At 48.1% G+C, this 25,975-nt stretch overlaps 1 protein-coding gene across 38 annotated transcripts in view; it reads right to left on the reverse strand.

Annotated features, from left to right (window-relative positions):
* Positions 1-8,399: 8,399 nt before the first annotated feature.
* UBAP2L (ubiquitin associated protein 2 like) overlaps positions 8,400-25,975 on the reverse strand; it is a 658,575-nt gene continuing 640,999 nt past the window's right edge. For 34 of the 38 annotated variants that reach the window (XR_014972277.1, XR_014972273.1, XR_014972279.1 and 31 more), the window contains one exon: positions 8,400-9,409. Coding sequence is in view for 20 of the 38 variants with exons in the window: in XM_085638880.1 (XP_085495006.1) it covers positions 9,314-9,409 (96 nt within the window). In the remaining 18 variants the exon portion in view is untranslated. The remainder of the gene's footprint in view (positions 9,410-25,975) is intronic. The other 4 variants (XM_085638889.1, XM_085638883.1, XM_085638902.1 and 1 more) reach the window with 3 other exon arrangements.

Below are 25,975 nucleotides of genomic sequence, written 5' to 3' on the forward strand. Positions count from 1 at the left end.
CAGTACCGACGCGAACTAAAGGCCTCGACAAAATTTTTTCCTAACTTGAGCTAAGATAGCACATCCGAACCCAATGGCGGAAAAAAACAATCTGAGGATGGAGAGGATGCCCATGCGCACTGTAGTCCAGGGGAGGAGTCACCTATCCAAGGATACTTCGAAGACTCTTCCAGGACAACAACGTGCAAACATCCGGACCCAACACTAGGCGGCGATCTATGCACAGATATGAATTCAGCAGCCCACATGCCTCGAACAGATGCATACTGGTAAGTAGCATATTCAGTTCGAGGCATGTGGGCTGCTGAATTCATATCTGTGCATAGAATACATAGCAGTGCCCTCTATTAGCGGCGGCTACCAGTGCCAGCTGCAGCGGTCTGAAAAAGTGTTTTGAGAACAGCCTGTCCTACAGCTGCCTGCTGTTTTGACTGCACGTCTACACAATAGTGTTTTGTAAATGTGTGTGTAGTGGACCATGTGGCTGCTCTGCATATATCATGCAGGGGAATATTTCCTAGAAAAGCCATGGAAGCCCCCAACTTGCGTGTTGAGTGGGCTCGTGGTGGAATAGTTAATGTGCGTTTTGCCTTTTGATAACAGATTTGAATACACTTAACTATCCATCTGGCTATCCCTGCTTTGGAGATGGCGTTACCTTTGTGGTGTGGGGCAAAGGCAACGAACAGTTGTTTTGTCTTCCTGAAGGGTTTAGTCCTGTCGATGTAGTACATGAGGGCCCTCCGTACATCTAGTGTATGTAGTGCCCTTTCTGCGACCGTTTGTGGGTTTTGGAAGAAAACGGGCAGTTCAATAGTTTGATTCATGTGGAACTGCGATATTACTTTGGGCATGAATTTGGGGTTGGTACGTAGTACGACCCTGTTGGCGTGAACCTGTATAAATGGCTCTTGAACTGTTAGTGCCTGGAGTTCACTAACTCTTCTTAAGGAAGTGATCGCTACCAGGAAGGCTACTTTCCAGGTAAGGAATTGAATCTCGCATGAGTGTAAAGGTTCAAAGGGTGGACCCATCAGGCGTGTGAGGACCAAGTTGAGGTTCCACATTGGAGCCGGTGGGTGGCTTGGTGGAATGACTCGTTTGAGTCCTTCCAAGAATGCTTTGATGGCAGGCACTCTGAATAGTGAGAGGTGCTGCCTGGTCTGCAGATAGGCTGATATTGCGGTCAAATGGACACGTATAGAGGTGTACGCCAGATTGCATCGGTATAGGTGTAAGAGGTAACAGATGATGTTTTGGATGGATGCGTCCAGCGGGTTAATGTCATTATTACCGCAATAAATGATGAACCTTTTCCATTTGGCTGCATAGCAAGCCCTTGTAGTGGGTCTCCTGGCCTCCTTGATGATGTCCATACAGTCAGGTGGCAGGTTGAGATAGCCAAACTCTAGGACTTCAGGAGCCAGATCGCCAGGTTCAGCTGTTGCGGATCTGGGTGCTGAATCTCTCTATGGTTCTGCGTCAAATGCGCGGGTTTGATCCGCAGCCTTTGATGCGGCACCACGGAAAGTTCGAGGAAGGTGGTGTACCACGGTTGGCGTGCCCACGTGGGAGCAACTAGGACGAGTGTCAGGGAGTGTTGTCTGAGTTTGCGGGCCACCAGCGGTATTAACGGCGCTGGGGGAAAAGCGTACGCAAATCTGCCGGACCAGTTCATCCATATCGCATTGCCCTGCGACTGCGGATGTGGGAACCTGGCGGCGAAGCTTTGGCATTTTGCGTTTTCGCTTGTGGCGAATAGGTCTATCTCCGGATGACCCCACTGCTGGAAGTACGGTTGGAGTACTGATGGGTGTAACTCCCACTCGTGCATCTGGTGGCTGTGTCTGCTGAGCAGATCCGCCATCTGGTTGTCCTTGCCAGGGAGGTGTTCCGCCATGAGGAACATGTTCCTCTGAATGGCCCACTTCCACATGCTCTGAGCCAGATGAGACAACTGTGGAGAGTGTGTTCCTCCCTGCTTCTGTATGTAGTACATTGCGGTCATGTTGTCCGTCCGGATCAACACGACCCTGTTGCATAGATGTACTTTGAATGCCTTCATGGCCAGGAAGATTGCCATCAGTTCCAGAAGGTTGATGTGCATCTTCTTTTGTTGTGTCGTCCATAGTCCCTGCACTGTGTAGTGGAGTACATGAGCTCCCCATCCCTGGAGAGACGCGTCCGCTGTCAGTACTATCTGTGGGACAGGCTCTTGGAATGGTCGGCCCTTGCAAAGGTTTTGTGGATTCCACCAATGCAGAGAGTTGTATGCCCGACCGCTCACCAACACTAGGTCTTTCAACTGTCCTTGAGCCTGATTCCACTGACGTGCTAGGCACTCCTGAAGCGGGCGCATATGTAATCTCGCGTGCGGGACTATGAAGATGCAGGAGGCCATCATGCCTATCAACTGCATAAACACTCGCGCTGGAAGTGAGTGATTGGGTTTGAACTTGGAGATCAGCAGTTGTATGCTGTTGATCCTCACTAAATTTGGCTGAGCTGTGGCCGCCAGGGTGTCTATAGTCGCACCTAGGTACTGTTGTACGTGTGCGGGCTGGAGATGGGACTTTGGGTAATTTAGTGAGAATCCCAGACTGTGGAGAAGGTGAATGGTGCGGGACATGTGGCTGGCACATTGCTGGGCTGACTTCGCTTGAACGAGCCAGTCGTCTAGGTAGGGGTAGACGTGTATATGCTGCCTCCGTAGGTGTGCTGCCACCGTAGCTAGGCACTTCGTGAAAACCCTGGGCGCTGTTATCACGCCGAAGGGAAGGACTTTGAATTGATAGTGCTGCCCCTGAACAGTGAACCTGAGGTATTTTTTGTGTGAGGGGTGGATGGGTATGTGGAAATACGCATCTTTGAGGTCCAGTGTGGCTAGGAAGTCTCCCTGCTTGAGAAGCGGAAGGACTTGCTGTAGAGTGAGCATGTGAAAGTGCTCTGAAAGAATGTACTGGTTCAGGGGTCTCAGGTCTAATATAGGTCTGAGTGACCCGTCCTTTTTTGGAATTAGGAAGTAGAGGGAGTACACCCCCATACCCTGCTCGTGGATGGGTACGACCTCTATAGCGCCTTTTAGAAGCATACTTTGCACCTCTTTCTGTAAGAGCGTTAAGTGCTCTGAGGACATAGGACGGTTTCTTGGTGGTATTGTGGGTGGAGTGGAGGTTAACTCCAGACAGTAACCGTATTTTACAAGATCTTTGACCCACCTGTCCGTGGTGATGGAGTTCCACGTGGACAGGAACCTTTGTAGCCTTCCCCCGACAGGTGTTATGTGGTCGGGAGGAAGGGAGAGGGCGTCACTGCTTGTTCTTGGGGGAGGACCTGGTGTTGCCGTAGCTGCGTCCTCTGCCCTTTGTACTGGAGCCACGATATCCACCCCGGGTGTTTTTATCGTAGGTGGTCTGTGTATTGCCTTTGTTATATGTTTGTTGTGACCCCTGTCCTCTACCTGCTCCCTTGTTTCCGGGGCGACGAAAGGAGCCGCTCCGAATGGACTGAGTTTGGAGAGCGCCCATGGACTTTGCAGTGTCCGTGTCCTTTTTGATCTTCTCAAGGGTGGTGTCAACCTCTGGCCCGAATAGATAGTCGGGGTTGACAGGCTGGTTGAGTATATTGTTTTGTACCTCAGGCTTGAATCCTGAGATTCGTAACCAGGCATGTCGTCGCAGCAGGACGCTTGTGTTTATGGCCCTGGCAGCCGTGTCTGCAGCATCTAGTGCACACTTGATGGAAGCGTTCGTGAGTAGCTGTCCTTCTCTGATGAGCATTTCTGCGCCTTCCTTGAACTGGTCAGGGAGATGTTGGAATATTTGCTCGAGTGTGTCATAGTGCGCTCTATCATAGCGAGCAAGGAGCGCTTGAGTGTTGGCTATGCGCCATATGTTGGCTGCTTGGGCGGCAACTCTCTTGCCAGAGGTCTCCAACACCTTGGACTCTTTGTCCGGGGGAGGAGCATCACCTGTCGTTTGCGAGTGTGTCCTCTTGCGAGCATTCGCTACGACAATGGAGTCTAGTGGTAATTGTCCTCTGATGTAAGTAGGGTCCCCAGGTGCTGATCGGTATTTCTTATCAATCCTGGGGTTTATCACTCGTGCCCTGGTGGGTTCCTTGAAAATGTCCTTGGCTGGTTTGAGGACTCCTTTCAACATGGGCAGAGTCTTTACATGCCGTTCTGAGGATGCGAAAGTGTCCATAAGAAAGTCATCTTCGACGGTGTCAGAGTGAAGCTGCACCCCATGGTTATTGGCAGCACGTTCAATAAGAGCGTTGAAGGCTGCAGTATCCTCTGTGGGAGATGTTTTTGCCCCATAGAGTTGTGGGTCCTGTGCATCGAGAGGTGCACCTGGGTCTACAGGGTCGCCCCAAGTGTGATCAGGGTCCTGCTGGTCATCAGGGTCTGTGTCTCCATGGTAGGGGACTTGGTCATCCATGTAATCCTCCAACGCATCCGTGTCGGAACGTGTGGGGGAGAATAGTTGTGGTTCCTGGTAGGATGAGTGGAAAGGTTCATAAAGGAGAGGTTCTGATTCTACAGGCAGCTTCCTTTTTAGTGGGATCCTGAAAGGGTCCAACGGCGGTTCCGAAGTTATCCTTCGCTCGTGGAGAATCATCCTGCCAGTGTTGGCGTCGATGACACGTGACGGAGACGTCTCAGCAGGTGTAATCGTAGTCTGGGTGACCCGTGTCCTGAGTTGGAACATTTTCGGGATTGTTGACGGAGGCAAGTCAAAGGTAATGTTGGCTGGCACCGAAGAGGCTGCCGGAGCTTCGATCGGACCGGAACCCGACGGGTCCTGGAGGGCAGCCTTGGTTTTGCTGCTTTGTGTCGCACCAGGTCGTCCTTGGAGCGCCTTTGAGGCTTTGGCACCGACCAGGTTCGTAGAGGCGGCCGTGGACTTTTTCGGCGCCGGTGGTTCATCGAGTCGAGGTGCGGAGATGACCGTCGACGTCTTCGATGCGTGAGGCTTTGGTGTCGTCGAGGGAGCGATGCTAGACGCAGCAGGCGGCGCAGCCCTCGGTGTCAGTGGCGTCGGTGCCGGGAGCCGAGTAGGTTTGTCGGCGCCGAAGGCCTTTTTCCGTTTATCGACTCCGACGTCGCCCGCTTCAAGTTCGGCACCGAAGTCTCTCTTGGTGCGGTCGGTGTCGACGCGTCGCGCTGGCGTCGAAGGCGTGGAAGGCCTCGATCCGACCAGCGCCACTTTCGGTTTCGTTGGAACCGGAGCAGCTTTCGGTTTCGGTTTTATGGAAGGGAAACCAGCTGGTTTAAGCGGTAATGGCTGCCGCTGGATGTCCGAGGCCGGGCCCGAGGGCGGGGCTGAAGAACTGCGGGATGGGTCTCGGGTAAGGCCCGAAGGCGATCCCTCGACCGGAGCCATAGGCCGTGGAACTGGGCCTTCTTCGGTCTGAACAGGTAGGCCTTGTTCATCATTGGAGCTACTCTCTTCGGCCCCTAAGGCCTCCTCGTCGTCTCCTACCTCGGTGTCGTCTTCACCTCTGTGGAAGAGTGATTCGTCGACTTCGTCCGATCCGGATCCGTGTTCGGAAACGGGACTGGAGGGTAAGACTTCCAATTCTTCGACGTCTTCGGCCTCGTTGAAGATGTCTGCTGGGGCCGGTGCCGCGTGCTGCGCCTCGAGTCTCGCCGCTCGTCGATTCCGTAGAGTCTTTTTTGAACGGAACCAGGCACAGGCCATGCATGTCGATTCGTCGTGGTCCGGCGAAAGGCATTTGTTGCACACCGGATGGACGTCGATGTGTGGGTACTTCGCATTGCATACCGGACACCTCTTGAATGGCGTCCTCGATTCCATCGTCGAAGTAGTCGATGAACAGGTAAATGCGAAAAAAGTCGGTGCTGAAAGTTAGTAAACTAACGAGGTTGCATCGAAAACCGATCGATAAACAGTACCGACGCGAACTAAAGGCCTTTTGGCCTCGACAAAATATTTTCCTAACTTGAGCTAAGATAGCACATCCGAACCCAATGGCGGAAAAAAACAATCTGAGGATGGAGAGGATGCCCATGCGCACTGTAGTCCAGGGGAGGAGTCACCTATCCAAGGATACTTCGAAGACTCTTCCAGGACAACAACGTGCAAACATCCGGACCCAACACTAGGCGGCGATCTATGCACAGATATGAATTAAGCAGCCCACATGCCTCGAACGCTGGATTTTCAGAAGTTTTCAGCCGGAGTGGAAAAGTTCATCCGAACCCAATGGCGGAAAAAAACAATGAGGATGGAGTGGATGCCCATGCGCACTGTTGTCCAGAGGAGGAGTCACCTATCTCGTGACCAAAAGGCTTCTTCCGAAGACAACAACCTGCAATCATCCGAGCCCAAAACCAGATGGCGATCTTATCCTAAGTGTGTGATCTGCAGCTCATATGCCTCGAACAAACACTTATATCCTCTCCAATTCCATCAGGGTAGTAGTGGGAAAAAGTTTGGGTTTACTCTACTGGCCGAAGTCAGTCCCACCAGGATCTCAGGAGTGGGGAGCTGGGTGATGAAAGCTGGGTCATCCAGAGCAGGGCGATGGCATTTGGGAATGCAGAGGTGGGCCTGAGCAAGATTTGGCCCAGGTAACTAAGAGGCTCACTGAATATGTGTAGGGACTCAGAACTCGACTAGCTATGCTGTAACACCTCCATCAGAACACTGGTTTTAACTTCCTAAGTGGGAAATTGAAGATCAACAACCTACACGCCCTTCGCTTAATCATAGCAGACATTGGTGGGAAGATTACTTTAAAGACTGTAGAGATAATCCACACCCCTGGAATCTTGGAGGTTCTGATACCAGCTCGCTTCTAGGTAAGGCTGGGCAAGCTCATTCTTCGCATCAAAGACGCCATTATGGAAGTCTGTGCTGAATAATTCATGAACAACACATGCACCCTTCCAGAAGGTAGAGTCACGGTGTCGAAACAGGAAGGGTGATAAAGAGGTTTGTTGCTCAGATAAAGGAGTATGCAGTTTCAGTTCAGGTGGCATTGTCTCGGCACCGGACAGCATTGTGGATTGGCTGTCATCATTCAGAGTCAATGGTGTCAGCTTATGTTCCAGCGAGGGTTGTGGAGCCTGGGAGCAAACGAGTACCTAAGTCCTGAGCTATGAGCAGATAACCATCGCTGAGAAAGGACCCGCCAACTAAAGCCCATTTGGGAAGCCTCTTGGCTCCTGGGGCCCACAGGGGTGCCAGAGGGAGCTCGTTATACGCCAAAAGCCACGGCATGGCTTTGCAGAAGTCCTTGATTTGCTGTGGCATCGCCGGTGGTTCAGGAAATTCGGTTCACTTCGGGGCAAGGGTGGGAATCTACTAAAATTTAGAGACCCCAGGAGCACAAACTGGAGGCACAATGCCTTCATGCCTTCTCAGAAGATCAAGAGTAGTTGGACAGGTCACAGTTCCGCTTGGACTTCTTGAATTTGCCAGAGGACTCATTGCAATGACCTGCTGTGGAAGCGGGAAGTAGGACCTACCTTTAGATGTTGACCGATCCGGGTGGGACCTAGCATGTTTTGCCACCAAGACCTTTGCTTTCCCGTCTCTAATGGCCTTGGGTTGCATCTAGGCACAATCACCGCACACCTTGGAACGGTGGTCTGACCTCGGGCAACACATGTTCTTCAGTCACAAACATTTGCTTGCAACATTCCACACATGATTTAAACGCTGTTGATTTTGGAGTTGATGATTTCCTTTGCAGTTTTACAGTGTAAATTGTTGTAAAGGTGTACCAATGAGACTCGGGGTAGCTTTGGATCTGTAAAGCAAGGAACTGATGTCAGAGCACACTTCACATCCTGCTCGGAACAATTCAACGTGGAGCCACCTGCTGGTGTGTACGTGTACTGCTGAAGATTTTCCAGACTGAGTCCGAAGCCTGTATGGAGTAATCACAAGGTGAGGAATCTACTGTTAGAAGTCTATTAGAAAGACCACACAGACTGTCAAACTATATTCTCTCACCCACAGCTGGGGCTTTCAGAAAAACTTAAGGCCTTTTGAAGGAAAAGTTGAAACAGAGGGGAAAAAACCGGGAGACTGTCCATAAAGATGTGTAAACAAGTGAATATAGTTGGAAGTGTTCCCTGAAGATAAATACTAAAAAATGTGGGTTGAAGACCCCAGAAGTGTACTAAGATCCTGGTTCTTGTGCACAATAGCTGTACAGAAGTCATATATAAAAATATGCTAGTGTTTGAGTGAGTGCCTCTACAGTCTCACACCACTTACGCACTCATTCTGTGGACTCCATCCTGCCCAACATGTTCAGACAAACTGCAAGTCTCTTTCAACAAATTCTGGCGGCTCCCTACATACTTAAACCCTCAAACACATCACCCACACAGAGAAAAATACAGGAGGCTGAAGAGCAGATTATTAAAAAATCCAGACATCACTGGGTGACCTTTATTCTCTTTAGTAAATAAAGACTTAATTTCTCTTGGAAGTGACTGGTTGAAGAAAACAAAAAAAGACAAAGTAAGGAGCAGAAATCACAGACCGAATAAAATAAACACTCCAGCTCAGCTATAGGATGAGAGGGGGTTGGGGAATCATGTTATGGAGGAAGGGTCCTCCGTGGGAGAGTGTACAGCTACAAAAAGAAGAGAACACTGGGGTAAAGGACAGCGGATGGAAAGGGAGTGTCAGTCGTGGTGGAGGGGCAGGATGGTAGGTCTTTTAGATGCTGGGGACTTATAGATAAAATAGGATATTTTGCAGGAAATATATATATGTATATGTGTGCTCTCTTCTGTGGAAGGGTTTTTGCTGTGGAGCACCGCCGAGGTAAGAAAAGCTCACGCCAGTTCTTTGTGGTGGTTTCTTTTTTTTATATATATATACAAGACACATGTATCCATTAAATTTAGAACACAGTACAAAAACACTTCCACTAAACTCATCATACAATGGATACCTAGCAGTCATATTCCTAGTAATAAAGGGACTCTGGCCAACAGGGAGCGTGCCTGCTGCCACTCCTTCACGCCATGGAAAGGAGGAAAAAAAACATAAAAACCATCCCCCCAATACAGCATTGGGCACTTCATAATTAGGATGCAGAAAACAGACTGAAAGAATACAAATTCTATATTACATAAGAGTTCTGGTGGGTGGGTTCAGACACAGACGGACCCCACAGGTTGCTGCTCTTCCTGGAAACCTGCAGACTAGTTTCCTTTTAAGAGCGGCTTCACCAACTGTTTATTTTTACATCCTTTGTGTGTGTAGTTTGGTTGTCTTAAGTTTTCCTTGAAAAGCAGGAAATTCCCCTTCCTGGCTGTTTCTCAGTTGCCCCCCCAGCTGTAGCTGTTATAAGCAGATTTGCTGGCCTGAGTTTTCTGTGGGATTGCGTTGCCCTGCGTCCGTGGTCCAGCCGCACTCTGTCAAATAAGAGAAAAAAAATCTCATTAATATGCTCACTTCACAAAATATCAGCTTTTCACCCAATCTGTGCCTATTGTCTGATGATAACCCAAGCCTAGTTACTGCTCATCCATCAAAGTCTCGTCCTCTAAAGAGGTAAAGGAATGGACATTAAGGAGAAAAAAATGATATATATATTGGCGCTCAGAACTAGGTCACAAAAATAGCTACAAAAAGGATATTAATAATTCTCTGTACTGTTGGACAAGTTACTTAACTTCGGTAACATCTTATCTGGTAGATACACGATCTAGCTGCAGATTCTTTACCTTTGAAATTCCAGGCACCAGGATGGATCAGAAAATTTCTTAGCAGTACCCCTGCACGCTGGTAGGTGGCAATCGACTATGCGTGAGGTCGTCTCTGTTGTGTTAGTCGTGGCGTCCGCGTCGTCAATATAACTGCCATTCCGGTGCATGGACGTCAGTACTTTCCAGACCAGAAGTGCGAAGCCATGAAGTGACTAACCACGGTGTGTTAAAAAATGAAAAGCTAGGATCCTGAAGGGGTACATCCCCGACACTAAAACCAATTCCACGGTGTGGGAATGTTCAGTAAGGAATATGCGATTAGATCATGTCTCTACCAGATAAGGCGTTACCGAAGGTAAGTAACTTGTCCATCTGATAGAGACATATTGCCGCAGATTCCTTCCCTTTGAACAGGAAGAGTAACCGACTGTCCCACATGAAAGGGTGTCACCACCTGGGTCACTAGCAGGGTACAGGAGGCCATTAGGCTCAACAGCTTCAGTCATTCTCACCAAAATCCAGGATAGAGGCGGAAACATATGCATCATAGCCTGGATATCCTGGACTCTCCGTTCGGGAGGATAGGCCCGAAACGGCAGTGTCCAGAACCACCCCATTGAGAGGGGGCCAGGTGAAACTTCGGCATGTTGATAGTAAACACCAGCAAACGCAAGAGGTGCACCATAGTCTGGAGGTGGGAGACAACTGTTTGAGGCAAGCCCGCCTTTAACAACTAGTTGTTGAGATAGGGAAAGACTGGAACCCCTGATCTCCGCAGAAGGGTTGCGACCGCCATCACCTTTGTGAACACCCAAGGGGCGCTGGTGAGGCCAAAGGAAGCACTGCAAATTGGAATTGCTTGTGGCCCACCGTAAACCGCAGATAGTGACGATGGGCAGGTAGGATTGGATTATGAAAATAGGCATCCTGCAAGTCCAGCGCTACCATCTAGTCTTCGAGATACAGGACCTGAGCTAGGGTGAGCTTCTCGAACTTCTTGAGGAAGTAGTTGAGGGCTCTGAGGTCTAGGATAGGACGACGGCCTCCATCCTTTGGGACCAGAAAGTAGAAGGAATAACAACCACTGCCTACTTCTCGCCGGGAACCCTCTCATAGCTCACTTAGCCAAGATAGTCTTGACTTCCTTGCATAGTAAGGCAAGGTGATCCTCAGTCAGACGATCATACACTGGAGGCATAGATGGAGGGGTAGTCTCAAGGGGGAGGAAATAGCCCCTTCGGACTATTTGCAATACCCACTTGTCCGATGTGATTTTTCGCCAGTGGTGGAGACGATGGCGTACTCTGTACGACTAGGACGGTTTTGCAGTAGAGGAGAGGGATCATGGCTTGGCTCGACTTCTGGATCTACAGGGCGGGGTGAACTGAGTCCGTGGTCCGCAGAGGTTGCCGAACTTGCGGGCCCGCTGGCTGGAGTAGGGTTGGCGTGGTTGATAGCCCCTTCCATAGCCACGAAAGGAACGAAAAGTGGATGAGGCCCTAGGGGATGTGGTGAGGCCCAAAGACTTGGCCGTGGTTTGCGAGTCTTTGAAAAGCTCACGGGTAGTATCCTCTTGGTCTCCTTAGAGATAGGAGCCATCAAAAGGCATCAAAAGGCATGTCCATGAGGTCTGAAATAGCTTGGGAGAATAGAGACCGGTCCTTCTCCTAGACTCTGGGCTGCACTTACGAAAAGGTGTACCATTTCGAATGGGAATAGCGGGCCAAAAGGCATGCGGTGTTTACCGACCGCAATACCAGACTGGCGGAAGAAAAGATTCTCTTACGGAAGCTCTCCAGTCTCTTGGATTCCCTGTCCGGAGGTGCGGAAGGCAATGCACCACGGGCTACCAAGCTTTGTGGGGGCGGTCGGTGGTGAGGAAAAGTGGGTCGCCCGGTGCAGGAGTTGGCGGTGGGTGATCTGCAGCCCTACACACCACCAAGGCAAATGGGTCGGGTGACGCCTGACCGGCTCAGTGGTGTTGGGAATGAGGATCAGGGAGGGGCCACCGGCGACGCAGATGACCTCGGCATCAGACGAGACGCCGGGGAAGATCGCTGTGGAGTTGCGACTGGTGTCTGTACGGACCCAGGAACGGGTCCAATCGGAGGCTGCGGCTGAAGCTGCAGGCATGAGAACCATGGGGGGCCTTCCAACCTCTGAGCCTGTAGGCGCGCCAGCAGGGTCAGGCCACCCAAATATGGCACACATGGTGTCAGAATTCCTTCAGCTGGGTGAGGGGTCGCTCCCGGACAGGCAGAGAAACAGACGACCCAGGCATCCCCGCGGAGCAGGGCCTTGAACACCGAGGTTCCTCTGCCGCATCACGAGACGGGCGGGGCAAAGTATGCTCAACTTCTTGTGCTTTTTGTCGTGCCTCTTACCTGACTTGGACGAAGACTTCGATTCACTGGAGCGGTGATCGGACCTTCCTCTGGACTGAGACCTGGAACAAGACCAACGAGGCAACCTCAGTGGGGCTGGACGCTGGGTCGAGAGTAGCTTTAGGGACCGCTACCTCAAAATTTTCGGGAGCCATGGCCTGGCAGTCAGAGCACGACTTCAAGTCGTGGTCACGCTCCAGGCATCAGAGACACTAATTGGGGGTCCGTAACCAACATGGCGCGGTGACAGGCACCACACTGCTTTAACCCTGAAGTCTTCTTACTATACATGCCTAAACTCACCAACGAAGTCAACAAAAGGGTCGAAAGAAGTGTCAAAAATTGACAGGGGGTATCTCTCTTTAAAGGATCGGCATTGACTGGCACAGAAAGAAAACCAACACCAGCGCGACTGAGTGGCGGTTATATTAACAAGGACGTCACGACTACGTTGAACACGATACAGACGACGTCATGCAGAGTCGACAGACGCCACCTGCTAAGAAAAATCTTCCAGATCCAGCCTGACGTCTGGAAGCTCGAAGGTAAGGAATCTGGGCTAGACGTCCATCAGATTTACCAATATAGCAGAGGATCATTCCATTCAACAAACTGAAGAAAAGAACATGACTGTGATAAGGTCACAGAAACTGAGCCTGACTTACCACCCTCTCCCCTTAGAGATTAAATTCTACAGGACATTGAACAGAAATGTAAGAATCGCCATGCCTTTTAAGTTCTACATCCAGATAAAACCAGGAAGAAAATCTAAGTCACCCTCTGCTCTCAAAACCTAGATCTTGGCAGTGAATCTAAGGTCGAAGAGTAACATTACTTAAAATATCAACTTCAAAATGATCCTTAAGCTAACAATTCTATCTAGTGTCGCGTGTCAATCCATAAGGTCTACCCTGCAAAATCTAACAGCATTAAATCTTAAGGATCTCTCAGAATTTCAACTTTTGCGAATTATAAAATAGGGAAATACGAACTACATTAACTTTGGCACTCTCTCATATTACCGAAGTATAGAGACATGAAAAGCCAGGTGATTTTTTTAATGCATCCAAACCGGTTATGTTAAAGCTATGCGAACTCTACATAAGCGCCCCAGGCCAAACTCCATTCGCAAACAGAGTGCCACTAAGATTTGGCTTGGGAAAATACCCATAGCGCACATTGGTAAAGCTGCCACTTGGTCCACTCCACACAGTCACAAAGCACTGAGCAGACGTTCTTGTAAAGCAGCAAGCTAGAGTTGGTCAAAATGTCTACAGGACTTAGTTTCATACCTCTGCACCATTCACTCGCTAATCAAAGCTTTGGGGAGTACTGCTTTACAGCTGATGCAGAGCAAGTGAGTCTACAGCCAAACATGCTACGAAAGTATGAATTTACTTACACTAAGCATTTGTTTTTCATGTAGTGGTGTAGATTCACAAGCACCCACCCTCCTCCCCAGAAGCCAGTGTGCGCTACAGACATTTTTCACCTGCTGTTTACACGCATGGTCCCTTTTCTATCCTACTCACTACTCCATATCTACACTCACGCTCTGGTCGAACAATAGAGTCACTACCCATGTGCACTCATGACTAGAGAAGGAGGCACAGAGATCTCATGACTCAAAAGACTACTTTGAAGAAAAACAAGTTGGAAACCTTTAAGCCCAATACTAGATGGCTGGAGTATGTAGAGCTACAAACATATGCATTTCTTGCCAGTGTGAATTAACCCTCATTAGCTCTTATGTTTACCAACTACACAGTTAACAGCCAATGCAAGGAAGTAAGCAGCAGGAACAATTAGAATCATGGGAGTTACATTATAGAAAATGCCTCTAACTCCAGCTGCTTTTTACCCAAATTAACATACATGTTGAGACTGAACCAAGTAAGCTTTGTCAAAGATTTTTCTAGCAGCAAAACAGGTTTATAGTATGCAAGAGAAGCCTGCATGGTTGTTCTCCACACCTCATTGATGTAGATTTAAATGTGTAAATCCAGAGATGCCAATTAATTCAGTGTATAACAAGTCTAGATACATCCAGGGAAAATAGAGCTTGCAAATCATTTCAGTGGAAGAAGTGCATAGTAAAGAGTACTGGAGGACAGAAGCTAAACTGCCAAGAGTACTGACGGCATAGGTGAAAATCTTGGGTGTTGCATAGAACTTGGCAGTGCAGACATACAGAGCCATGCATCATTTCACTTACTGGCTGCCAAAGGTTTCCTAAGTGTACATAGATTACGACCTACAACAAAAGTTGTCCCTAGTCAACCACCAGGCCTCTGTGAAAGACTTAATTGTTATGCAAAAGCCCAGCAAGTCCACCAACTCTTGGCAGATGTAATGGCAATTAAGGAGCTTATTTACCCAGTTAAAAAATAAATAATTCCGTAAAATGCTTGAGATCAGTGGTTCTAAACCTGTGGTCCATGAACACCTGAGGGCCCTTAACACCTCAGGGGCTCTCCGACTGCTTAGTAAATTAATTATTATTAACAGGTTAATAAAGTATATATAAATAAAGAAGCAACATGAAAATCTGAAAAGTCTCTCCAAGTGTGAAGATATCAGAAATGGTAGGCTAAAAATTAAGTTTGTATCCTCAGATTGATTTGTGGGAGCAATGCAAGTGCATGAAACAATATAGTATGGACGAGGTTGGCCTCAATAGAATAAAAAACAAAATACACCCTTTCATAAGATTATATAGAATATCTCATAATTTGTCAATTTGTTTGATTAATGCTTGTTTCTACATGTTTGTGTTTTGTTTTGAGGTCGAAATCATTGAAATTGCTTAGGCCAGTCTCCGGATTGTAGATACGTTTCATTGGGGATCCATAGAAGTCAAAATGTTAATAACAGCTGCTGAAGACAGTAAAGGACACTGAGAAAGTTCAATGCAAGCTCCAGTGGGAGCCAATTACCACCACAGCTAGCATCTTCTAATGTGGACTTGAGTCTCAATGAACAAGTTACTTACCTTCAGTAACGCTTATTTCTGGTAGAGAGACTAACTGCAGATTCTTAAACTTAGAATATTCAGCAGGCGTCAGACTGGATCCAGAAAATCTTGATCAGTACACCTCTGCGCACCGGTAGGTGGTTCAGTTTGGCTATGAGTAAGCATCATCTGCATTGGAAATAACGTTGCAGTGCCTTTATAGGGGTCACCCCAGTGCACTGGCATCAGTTCCTTTCGTGACTAATTCTGGGCCAAAATCACGGAACCACATAAAAAACTATTACCAGTTTTAAGTCTTAACAAGATCTTTTGGGTGAAGAGGCCAGTTCACAGAGCTGGGACGGCTGGTGAGGGATCAGTGATTAGATGTAGTCTCTATTCTCCTTCAGAATAAGCTTTATCGAAGAACTTGTTCTTCTGATAGAAACTTTTAACCAAAGATTCCTCAACTTAGAATATATACCAAGCAGCCCAGAGGTGGCTCTGCGAGCTGGCTTAAAACAAACAGTACTGGAGAACTGAACGGGCAAAACACCCATTACGACAGACGTAACTGTCCAAGCAACAGTGTTTTGTGTAAGTATGGAGGGATGTCCAACTTGTAACTTGACAGATGCTCAGCACAGGTACCCTGCGCTCGAATGAGCAGTGGCTGCTCTAGCTCTAATCAAGGGAGCTTGCAAGCCTTTAGGCGGTTGCTACTTTTCTAGTGCACAGCATCTCTTAATGTAGAGTACTATTTATCTGGAGATAGTTAATTTCTGGACAGACTTGCCCTTCTTCGCTCCGGTAAATCCAATAAAGAGCTGATCGTTCACCTGATGGTCTTTGGTGCGATCAATATAGAATGAAGGCTTTTAGGGTCCAAACGATGGAGTCTCTCCTACTTGGGCGGATGAAGGGGAGCATATAAAGCAGGCAGGGTGATGCTCATGAAGAAGTTTGTCAGGAGGGCGGACCAACAGAGCCTAAAACTCACTGACTCACCTAGCTGATGTACTAGCTGCCAGGAACACTGTTTGGATTGTCAAGAGCCACAAAAAGCAGTTATGCAGGGGCTCAAATGGAGAAAACATGAGAAGTGATGACCAAATTAAGATCACACAGGGGTATCACAAAGGGAGTAGTCGGAAACAAATGTTGTAAACCTTTCAGAAAACCAGTCACAACTAGTGACTCCAAGAGAGACTACTTACCCAGCAACCGGAAGAAAGTCGAAATGGCGGACTAGTAGCTTTTAACAGTGCTCAGAGCAAGGCCTTGCCGGGCTGAAGAAAGAACAAACAAAGCCTTAGACGGGGGTTCACATGGCTGGAGGAACAGCAAACCATAAACCTATACCAAAGGCAGGCGTATACAATTTTAGTGGCGAGACGCCTGACTGCCAAGATGACATCACAAACTTCAGGAGGGAGAACAAAAACCTTCAACTATAACCACTTATTCTCTAACCATGAAGGGGGGAGCATGCACTGGTTAGGGTGTAGAACCCTGCCCTGCAGCTGCAACAGGAGGTCCCACTTAAGGGGTAGCCTGATCACAGGACAGATACTCATGCTCAGGAGTTCAGGATACCATACTCTATGCCCAATCCAGAGTCACTGGGATGATTTGGGCCTGTCCGTCTTGATCTTGAGAACCCTGGGCAGGAGTGGTTTGGCAGAAAGGCACATAGGAGTCCCAAGTTCCACTCGAGAAAGAAGGCGTCTCCGAGCAAGAGCTGCTTTGGAAACTTCAGCCTGCAAAAGTTTAGACATTGCGCATTCTCTACATTGGCAAACAGATTGAGCCAAGGTTCTCAAGAGTCTCGGAAGAGAACTTGCACCACCTCCAGATGTGGATGCCATTTATGATCCACAAGGCATTGGCACCAGAGTTAGCCTGCCACGGTGTTTAAAGATTCCACCAGGCGTTGTAAGATCAGGAAAATGTCCTTCAAATCCAGAGGCACACGCCCTCCTGGCAAAGGATCCACAACCCCACCCGCCCTGTTTGTTGCAGTACCACATGGCAGTGGTGTTCCCTGTGAACACCTGAACCAGCCTTCCTTTGATGGATTGAACTCCAATAAGCTGATGAGAAGCAGAGACTGCCGGAGACCAGAGTCGTCTTATTTCCGTTTCTCTCAGAAGACCGCCCCAACCCAGGAGGGACGCATCGGCCTCCGCCCCCACTGTGAGCTCTGGGTGGGGAAGAGAGAAGGGTCTGCTGCTGACCCAGTTGCAGTTCATTTGCCACCACTGCCGATATTTTGCTATTCCTTCAAATATCTGGACACAGATGGAACGAATCCTCCGATACTGCGCCCACTGGGAATTCAGATCCCACTGCACGGCCCGCGTATACCATCGGGCATGCTGTACCAGCAGGATGACATGGCATCCAACAGCCTCGGAGTCAGTCTCAGTCTATCTGTAGTCCAGGCTAGAGGCCGAAACACTGGACTCCTAGCCTGACTATCTCAGATTTGCCATTCCGCAGGATAGGCACGGAACTGTACTGTGGCCAGAATGACTCTGATGAAAGGGTGCACCTGATGAGTCAGTTGTGACTTTGGCATGCTGACAGTGAACCCTGTTAAATGCAGGTGGTTTGTCGTACTCTGGAGGTGAGCAACTACTGCCTGGGGCGAGACCACCTTCAACAGCCTGTTACAAAAGTAGGGGGAAGACTGGTACCTCTAACCTCCACAGATGGGCTGCAACCACTGCCATCACTTTCATGAACACACGAAGGACACTAGTGAGGACTAAGGGGAGCACAGCGAACCAGAATTGCTCGTGGCGCACCCTGAACCGCAGGTAACGCCTTCTGGGCCAGCAGGATGGGGATCTGGAAATACACGTCCTGCAGGTCCAGGGCTACCATCCATGATCCAGGGCAGACAGAACCTGAGCCAATGTGAGCATCTTGAATTTCTTTTTGTTTCAGGAAGGCATTGAGGGTGCAAATTTAGTATGGGGCGGAGGCCTTCAGAAGTAGCAGGAATAACCATCACGCAAAACTTCTGGTGCGGGCACTCAACGGCTCCTTTTGCCAAAAGAGCCTGAACTTTCTGACAGTAAGAAGAGATGCCTCTCAGTCAGCCATTCTTAGGATGGTGGGAGGGGCTGATGTGTATCAACATAGGGTAGGGTGCACCCCTTCTGCATGATCTGAAGCACCCACTTTTCGGATGTAATCGCAGACCACTGGGGCAGGTGGTGCCTGATTCGGATGCCAAGAGGATATCTGTGCTGGATGGTGGGTGCACTAGAGGCTTTGAGGACGAGGCAGCCAGAGGTGCTGAGGACTGGGCAGCATGCTGGGACTAGCTTCAACGTCCAGTCCGGCCTCCGCAGCCATGTCCCAAAAGGAAGCAGGCTGCTGGACTGGGTATGGCTGGTACTCTAGACACCGAAATTTGGCACTTCAATGTCCACGTTCTGTGCTAAGAGACTGCTGTTGCAGTCAGATCGCGAGGAAAAGGCCAAGAGATCTGGCAGTGACCCTACTCTCACGAAATTGCTAGTGCACAACATTGGCATGATCAACAAATAGGCGGGAGACATCAAATGGCATGCCAATCAGTTATGACTGGACATCTCTCAGAACCCAGTGGACCGTGACCAGGTGTGGCAAAGGAACACCACCGTAAAAGCCATGGCTATCTCCAGGAGGCTGTGGTGTTAAGTCCGCACAGGATGTCGAACATCGCCGCATCGCTTCCACCCACAAAACCTTAAAGGGAGCGGCCTTCCTCGGACAGCATGGTAAGTAGCTGCACAACTGAATCCCACAACGCATGGGAATATTGGCCCAAGAGGAATGTGGTTCTCACCAACCGCAGAGAAAGGCTGGTGGAAAAAACATGCGCTTCCCAAAAGTACTTGGTCTGACCTTTGCTGTTGAGGTTTGCACCACCTGCCTCTGAGGAATGGTGCTGGTAGAGCACGGCTTGATCTTCAAGGGTGAGAGGATCGAGTAAGGCAATCATGTGGTGCACACGAGTCCCTGTGCAAGGTTTGGCCCAGGCACCCAAGATAACAGACAGGGCTTTATTGAAGGGGAGCAAGAGTTCAGCCGAACTTGCACTTGTGTGAAGCACCTCAGTCAAGATGTTGGTCTTGACCTCGACACCAGACAGGTGGAGAACCTCAATGCCCTGCTGAAAATGGTGCCAAAGATGCACATTCCTCTGAAGCCTAGCTCTGAGGAGAAACCATGCCAGTCTGGTGAGGTATCCAAGCCACTGGGGTCACCAAGCTCCTCATATCAGTTTTCCACATCAGAGTCCACTAAGGGACCATACACCACCTCCTTAGCTCATCCTTCAGGAGTTTTAATGGGTGAAAAGACTGGGGGATGGTAGAGCCTGGAACTCGCCAGCGTGGAGGGGATAACCATTGGTTTGTTGTTGAGCAACGTCAGATGGGATGGAGCCAGAGATGGAGGCACCCGTGGTGGTGTCAGTGTGGATCTGAGGGAGGATCCACAGGACCGGGCTATAATCTAGGGCGAATGCGCAGACTGTAACCTAACAGAGGCACACATCAGCTCCATGGGGGCCAAATGTGCCAGAAGTCAGTGGCCCAAAAAGGACTCGCATGTCATCGTAGAACTTAAGTTGGGCGGGTGTAACTTTGGATATCACAAAGCGTGCCCAGACACTCGCTCTGCAAGAGGGAGTACGAGAGCTGAACCTAGAAGAACAAGTTACTTACCATCTAGCTGCCGATTCCTTACCTATGATTTTGGTAGGCGTCAAACTAGATCTGGAATTTTTTGCGTGAGTAATACACCTGCGCGCCATCAACACCTGCGCGCCATCAGGTGGCTCCGTTCAGCTCCGCAAGATGTTGCTGGTGTCGTTGGTTGTGACGTCTGCCACCTATAAAGGTGCCACCCAGGCATGCGTCATCAGTTAATTTTGGCTTGGTTCACGTCATGGCTGTGCTTCTGGTGTAGAAAGACTATTGTGTGACAAATCTAGGGCCCTGTAAAGAGAAACAACCCAAGCCCTTTAAATGAGTCAGCAGAGCTGGAGGCATGGGTGGGTCTTAGGAATCTGCAGATATCTCTTCCCGATGTGTTAGCGAAGGTAAGAAACTTGCTAATCTGATAGAGACTTCTAGCAGATTCCTTACCTTTGAATAGACACTCAAGCCATACTTCCTGGTGGTGGACTGTGGACATATTTACTAGACTAAAAAGTCCAGCAGGACCTAACAGGCGCAATGTCCGACCTTACGAACAAGTTGCTTACCTTCGGTAACGCCTTATCTGGTACAGACTATCTAGCTGCAGATTCCTTACCTTTGAATTTCCCAGGAGTCAGGCTGGATCCGGAAACTTTTGCTGAGCAATACCGCTTGCGCGCGGCTCCATGTGACGGCGTCGGCGTAGTTAGCCTCGGTTAGGACATTGCGATGCCTTTCTAGGCACCACCCAGGTGCGCGGACATCAGTACTTTGTTTTTTCCATGCCAGAAGCGCAGAGCTATGAAGTAACTGACGTAGCCCTGAGAGGGAAAAACAACCCTAGTCCTACAATATCAGTCTGCAAAGCAGGGACGCATGGGTGGGGCTGTAAGGAATCTGCAGCTAGATGGAGTCTCTACCAGATAATGTGTTACCGAAGGTAAGTAACTTGTTTATCTGATAGAGACTTTTAGCTGCAGATTCCTTACCTTTGAATCAAGTATCCGAGCCATACCATCCCAGCGGTGGGTTGCAGACTTACATCTTAAACTAAAAAGTCTTGCAGGACTGAATGGGCAAAATGTACATCCTTGCGCACCTGACCAAGGCAGTAATGTTTTGCAAACGTGTGCAAAGCAGCCCACTTTGCTGCCTGACAGATGTCTTGGACTGGGACACCCCGTGCCAAGGCCATAGCCGCAGCTTTGCTCCTGGCGGAATGGGCCCTTAATCCCTCAGTGGGGTTGCTTCTTCGCCAGGGCATAACAGATCTTGATGCAGAACACAACCCAGCGAGATGGTCCTTTTCTGCACTGTCCTTCCCTTCTTCGCTCTCATGTACCCCACAAAGAGTTGGTTATTCACCCGGAACTCTTTAGTACGGTCAAGGGAGAACGACAACGCGCTTTTTGGATCCAGTCGGAGACACTCCTCTACCTTAAGAGGGATAAAGGGGAGTAAAGAAGGTGGGCAAAGTAATGGACTGACCAAGGTGGAATGGGGTCACAACCTTTGGCAAAAAGGATGCCCTGGTGCGAAGCACCATCTTGTCCGGAAAGAACATAAGGAGGCGAGCAAGATAACGCTGCAACTCACTGACCCTCTGGGCAGATGTAATTGCCAGCAAGAAGGCTGTTTTGATGGTCAACAGCCTGAGGGGACAATTGTTTAAAGGCTCAAAGGGAGCACACATCAGATAGGTAAGGACCAAAATAAGGCCCCACCTTGGCATAACGAAGGGCGTGGGTGGAAACAAGTGAGCCCGCCCTTTTAGAAATCGATTTACAATAGGAGATTTAAAGAGAGCTGGACTGGCAGCCGCAAAAAAGCAGCGAGCAGAAAAGTAACCTTTGAGAGTTCCCAAGGCAGAGCCCTGGGTCAGAATGTATAAAAGGACAGAAGAAAGAAATAGCAGAAAGAGGGTCAATGGACCTTTCTGTACAGTATAATAAAAATTTCTGCCAACAGCAGGTGTATACCATCTTAGTGGAGGGCCGCCTGGCTGCCAGGATAGCGTTACAGACTACAGGAGGAAGGTCAAAAGCTATCAACTGTCGCTGCTCAATCTCCACACATGGAGGCACAGAGTTGACGGGTTCGGGTGGAGGGCCCTTCCCTGCTGCTGCAACAGAAGATCCTCCTGAAGGGTCAGCCTGATCGGAGGATCGATACTCTTTCTCAGAAGCTCTGGATACCAGGCTCTCCTTGCCCAGTCCGGAGCCACAAGAATGACTTGGGCCCGGTCGCTCCTGATCATCTTCAGAACCCAGGCAGGAATGGTATGAGCGGAAAGGCGCACAACAGGCTACAGCTCCCCAGGCGACGAAAAGCGTGGCCGAGCGATAGCCGCCTTAGAAACTCCAGCCCGCAGTACCGCTGACACTGTGCTCTCTTCGGAGGCGAACAAATCTAACCAAGGTTCAACCCACTGCTAAAAGACCTTGCACCACCTCCGCATCGACTGCTGAGTTAGTCCGCCCTGGGGTTTAAAGAACCTGCCAGGTGTTAAACCACCAGGGTTATGCCCTGCTGTTCCAGCCAAGTGCAGAGATGAAGAGCCTCTCGACAAAGGGTTCACAACCCCACCCTGCCCTGTTTATTGCAGTACCACATGCCGGTGGTGTTGTCCGTGAACACCTGCACTAACTTCCCCTTGACAGAAGGAAGAAATGCTTTCAATGTCAACCATATCGCTTGAAGCTCAAACAAATTTATGTGGAGCCCAGTTTCTGCCAGAGACAAGTATCCCCCGATTGCCACCTCTCCCAAGTGGGCGCCTCATACCAGAAGTGACGCATCTGTCTCTACTCAGATCTGGCTGGAAGAGGGGTCTGCTGTTGACTCAATTGTGGTTTGTAAACCACTACTGCAGACCTTTTGCAGTTCCTTCCAAGATCTGAACCATGTCGGTGACATTACCCCAATGCTGTGCCCATTGGAACTTCAAGTCCTACTGCAGAGCTCGTATTCGCCACCTGGCGTGTTTACAAACAGGATGCAGAAGGCCATGAAGCCAAACAGCCTCAGTCTCACTGAAATCAAAACTAGTTACTCACCTGTAAGAATAGTTTTGCAGCATATATTCTTCTAGATGCACATACTGCGCATATTCCGCCATCTAGTGGTTGAAGTCGTAAAGTGCTTGGCTTTATTTTTTTTGCTAGGTGGTTGTGAAACACCATCCTCTTGGTCAGGCTACAACCCCCTTTGTGTGTGTGTGCAAGCTCTCAGATAATTTTTTCCCTTGCGATTGTGTCTGCTTGTTGAATAAGTTTAATATTTCTTGAATATGTTTGATTGAGCTGAGAGTGCAGGGACATTTGTTTAACTTTTAAATGGTGAATTTTTTTTTAAAAATTCTTAAGCTATACTTGTGTGTTTTATATATATATTGCGGTATATTTTTTGGATTAGTATGAAAAGCCTAGTAACTTGTTATGCTTTTATTTTATTTTTTACAAATTTGCCTTTTATTTGTGTGTGTATGTGCTATGTAGGTAGCTTGGAGTGGCCATTTTTTTTCTTTTTTACTGTCGCATGCTGTTATAATAGGACAGATGTAGCAGATTTGGTATTGTTTCGTTTTTATATAGTATGTATTATTGCAAGAGGAGACAGCCTTTTTGCTATTTGTTAGTCCTTATAAAGAACTTATGTACTATGTTTATTTAGGGACTATGTTTCGAGTCCTTTTCCTCTTTTTTTGTAATTATTTTGATTGTTAATTTTTACTCCTTCGCAGGGGAGGAGGGAGGGTCGTATGAATCTAGAAGAGTCTATGCTGCAAAATTCTTACAGGTAACTAGTTTCTTTTTGCTGCATAGATGTCTTCTAGATTCACATACTGCGCATTGATTTTGTAGCTTTATTTAGTGATTTTGGAGGAGGAAGAAAAAACAAATTATATTGTGTATTCATTGTTCTTCGAGAGAATGTGTGTTCTCCCATTGTGTGTACATAGTAGGTATCCAAATAGCTCTCCTTTTTTGAAAGTATACACGTATATACACACTTATACATATTTGTATGTGCGGGTGTGTCATTTATAGATGTGATACGAAAACCCCTTGTTTTACGGTTGTTCATTAGCGGTTAACAGGATGTATAATGAAATAGTTATATTTCGTAGGCCCATTCCTCTTTATGGAGGCCAAGTGTGATTTGGCTTTGCTTTATTTTGTGAGTGCTATTTTTATATGGTATTTACCAACCACTAGCTCTGGTTTGTATATTGCTTGAAATTGTTTGTATTTTTTTGTGATGAAATGGGCAGGCCTTTATGCAGATATGGCTTCAGGGTTTTTGGGGCTTGGTTGCCTTGTGTGTATGCATCCCTAGTTTGATGCCTGCTTTTGGTAGTGAAACAAAAACTCTATGCGTATGCTGCAGACGTGTTGGAAGTCAGCTTTTACCTCTCACTGTTTATGGTATTGCCAAGATGTGGACGGTAGGATATGATGTGACCTATCCATCCTTTTATGTGCAAATTGAGAGGAGAGGAAAGAAGGCTTACTTTGTTATATGTGCAGTGTGTTTGTATAGTAAGGCAGTGCACTTTAGTTTGTACATAACATATATATAACTACAACGAAATGTATGTGTGTATATATACACACAGATATACTGGCATATATATATATGTATATGTGTGTGTGTTTTTAAAGTACTTAACCCACCTTGTGTACGGACGATGTCGACATGTACATGTATAGGCATGTACATGTGTGCGTTATGGTTCTTCAATCAATAGTTTTTTTTCATCCAGGCCTCACCTTCGGTAGCACTTAGCGCCGAGACACCTATGGGTATTTGTGCGCTTTATAAGTTGTTTTAACATAACGTGGGTATGTTTACATACGTGTATGTTTTGGGGCCGCCTCCATGTTATTTATTCTGAAGGGTCAAATGTATTTGAGTGGTATGAGGATTGATTTGGGTTGCAGTTGATGGATGTTCTTCTGTATCCATGGAACATCAAAGCCCCCTTGTTTTTTGTCTCTTGGTTACGGCCCTTAATTTGTACTGTGCACAGTGGGCCTTTGGCCAATCGGTTTACGAAGGGCTCCCATTTTTCTGTAGGCTAATGCTTGCCTTTAGTGGTTTTGAGCACTTGTAAGATAAAGTGCAATGGAGATATACAGTAACATTTGTGCATGCTCTGTGTAGACTGTGCACCTTTTATTACTTAGTCAGGAGGTTTGGAAGATGCACCTTGTAATGTCTTTATTCTGCAGGTTAATAGCTGTTGTAAGAGAAAAACAACCTGGTAAATGGCTTTATTTCTTTTACAAGAATAAATTCTGTTGGGTAGGAGACAATGTCTGGTGGAACAGATGTGAGGTATGGGCCTTATATGTTAGTCCCAGTTAATTGCTTTGCTATATAGTATGTATATGCATGTTTTAAGGTGGTGACCAATTTTTCTTTTTTTTGTGGTGGATAGGTGTTAATCCTTCACCTTATGTGGCAAATTTAGAGGCAACTGTCAACCTGAGTTGTCAGCCATATGGGATACCTTGGAAGTCGCGGTTAACTCCCCTTGAAGAGTTAACAGCTCCCTTATGGTGTCAAGATCATTCCTTGTGGAAGGAGATGACCATCACCTTTTGGGTTTGCCACGCTCCATAAGGTGTGTGAGATCAGTTTTCCGGTGAAGCGGTCTTCAAGTAAATGAAATTTTTTTAAAAAATATTACTGGGGGGGGGGGCGGGGGGGGGGGGGGGGGGGGCGGGGGGGCTATGTTCAACTATCAGGTCGAGTTTAGTCCCTTGTGACTGAGGCGGACACGCCTTTTGTTGGTGTGGCAAACACCTTGTTTTGTAAGTACATGCTGTATTGGTGAAGAGATTCTGGGTACCGTCTGAAGATATGTACTTGTAATTGGAGGTTACTCTGTCTTCCTGTGTGAGCCTTATTTCCGTATTAGAAGTTGGCCAGGTGTGTGTTAACTTGTGTATGATGTTTTTTCATGTGCAGGCCCCTTCTGTTTGAAGAAGGGGTGTGAAATATTGCCCGGTGCCAACAGGGTAGTGAAGCATAACAGTGGTGAAAGGGAGAGAGTGTTGGTATGCGTTCTGTATCTTGTACGACTGGTTTTACAAAGAGAAAGTGTTTGTGCTCTTTAGAAAAAAAGGTGATTCCCTCTTGTTGCGAGGCAGCAGCTCTGCGTACTGCTGGAGAGACTCCCACAGGGCACGGTCGTAACGCCCCAACAGAGCCCCGGCACTTGCCGCCT

The sequence above is a fragment of the Triturus cristatus genome, chromosome 12 (genome assembly GCF_964204655.1).
Source record: "Triturus cristatus chromosome 12, aTriCri1.1, whole genome shotgun sequence".
NCBI lineage: Eukaryota > Metazoa > Chordata > Amphibia > Caudata > Salamandridae > Triturus > Triturus cristatus.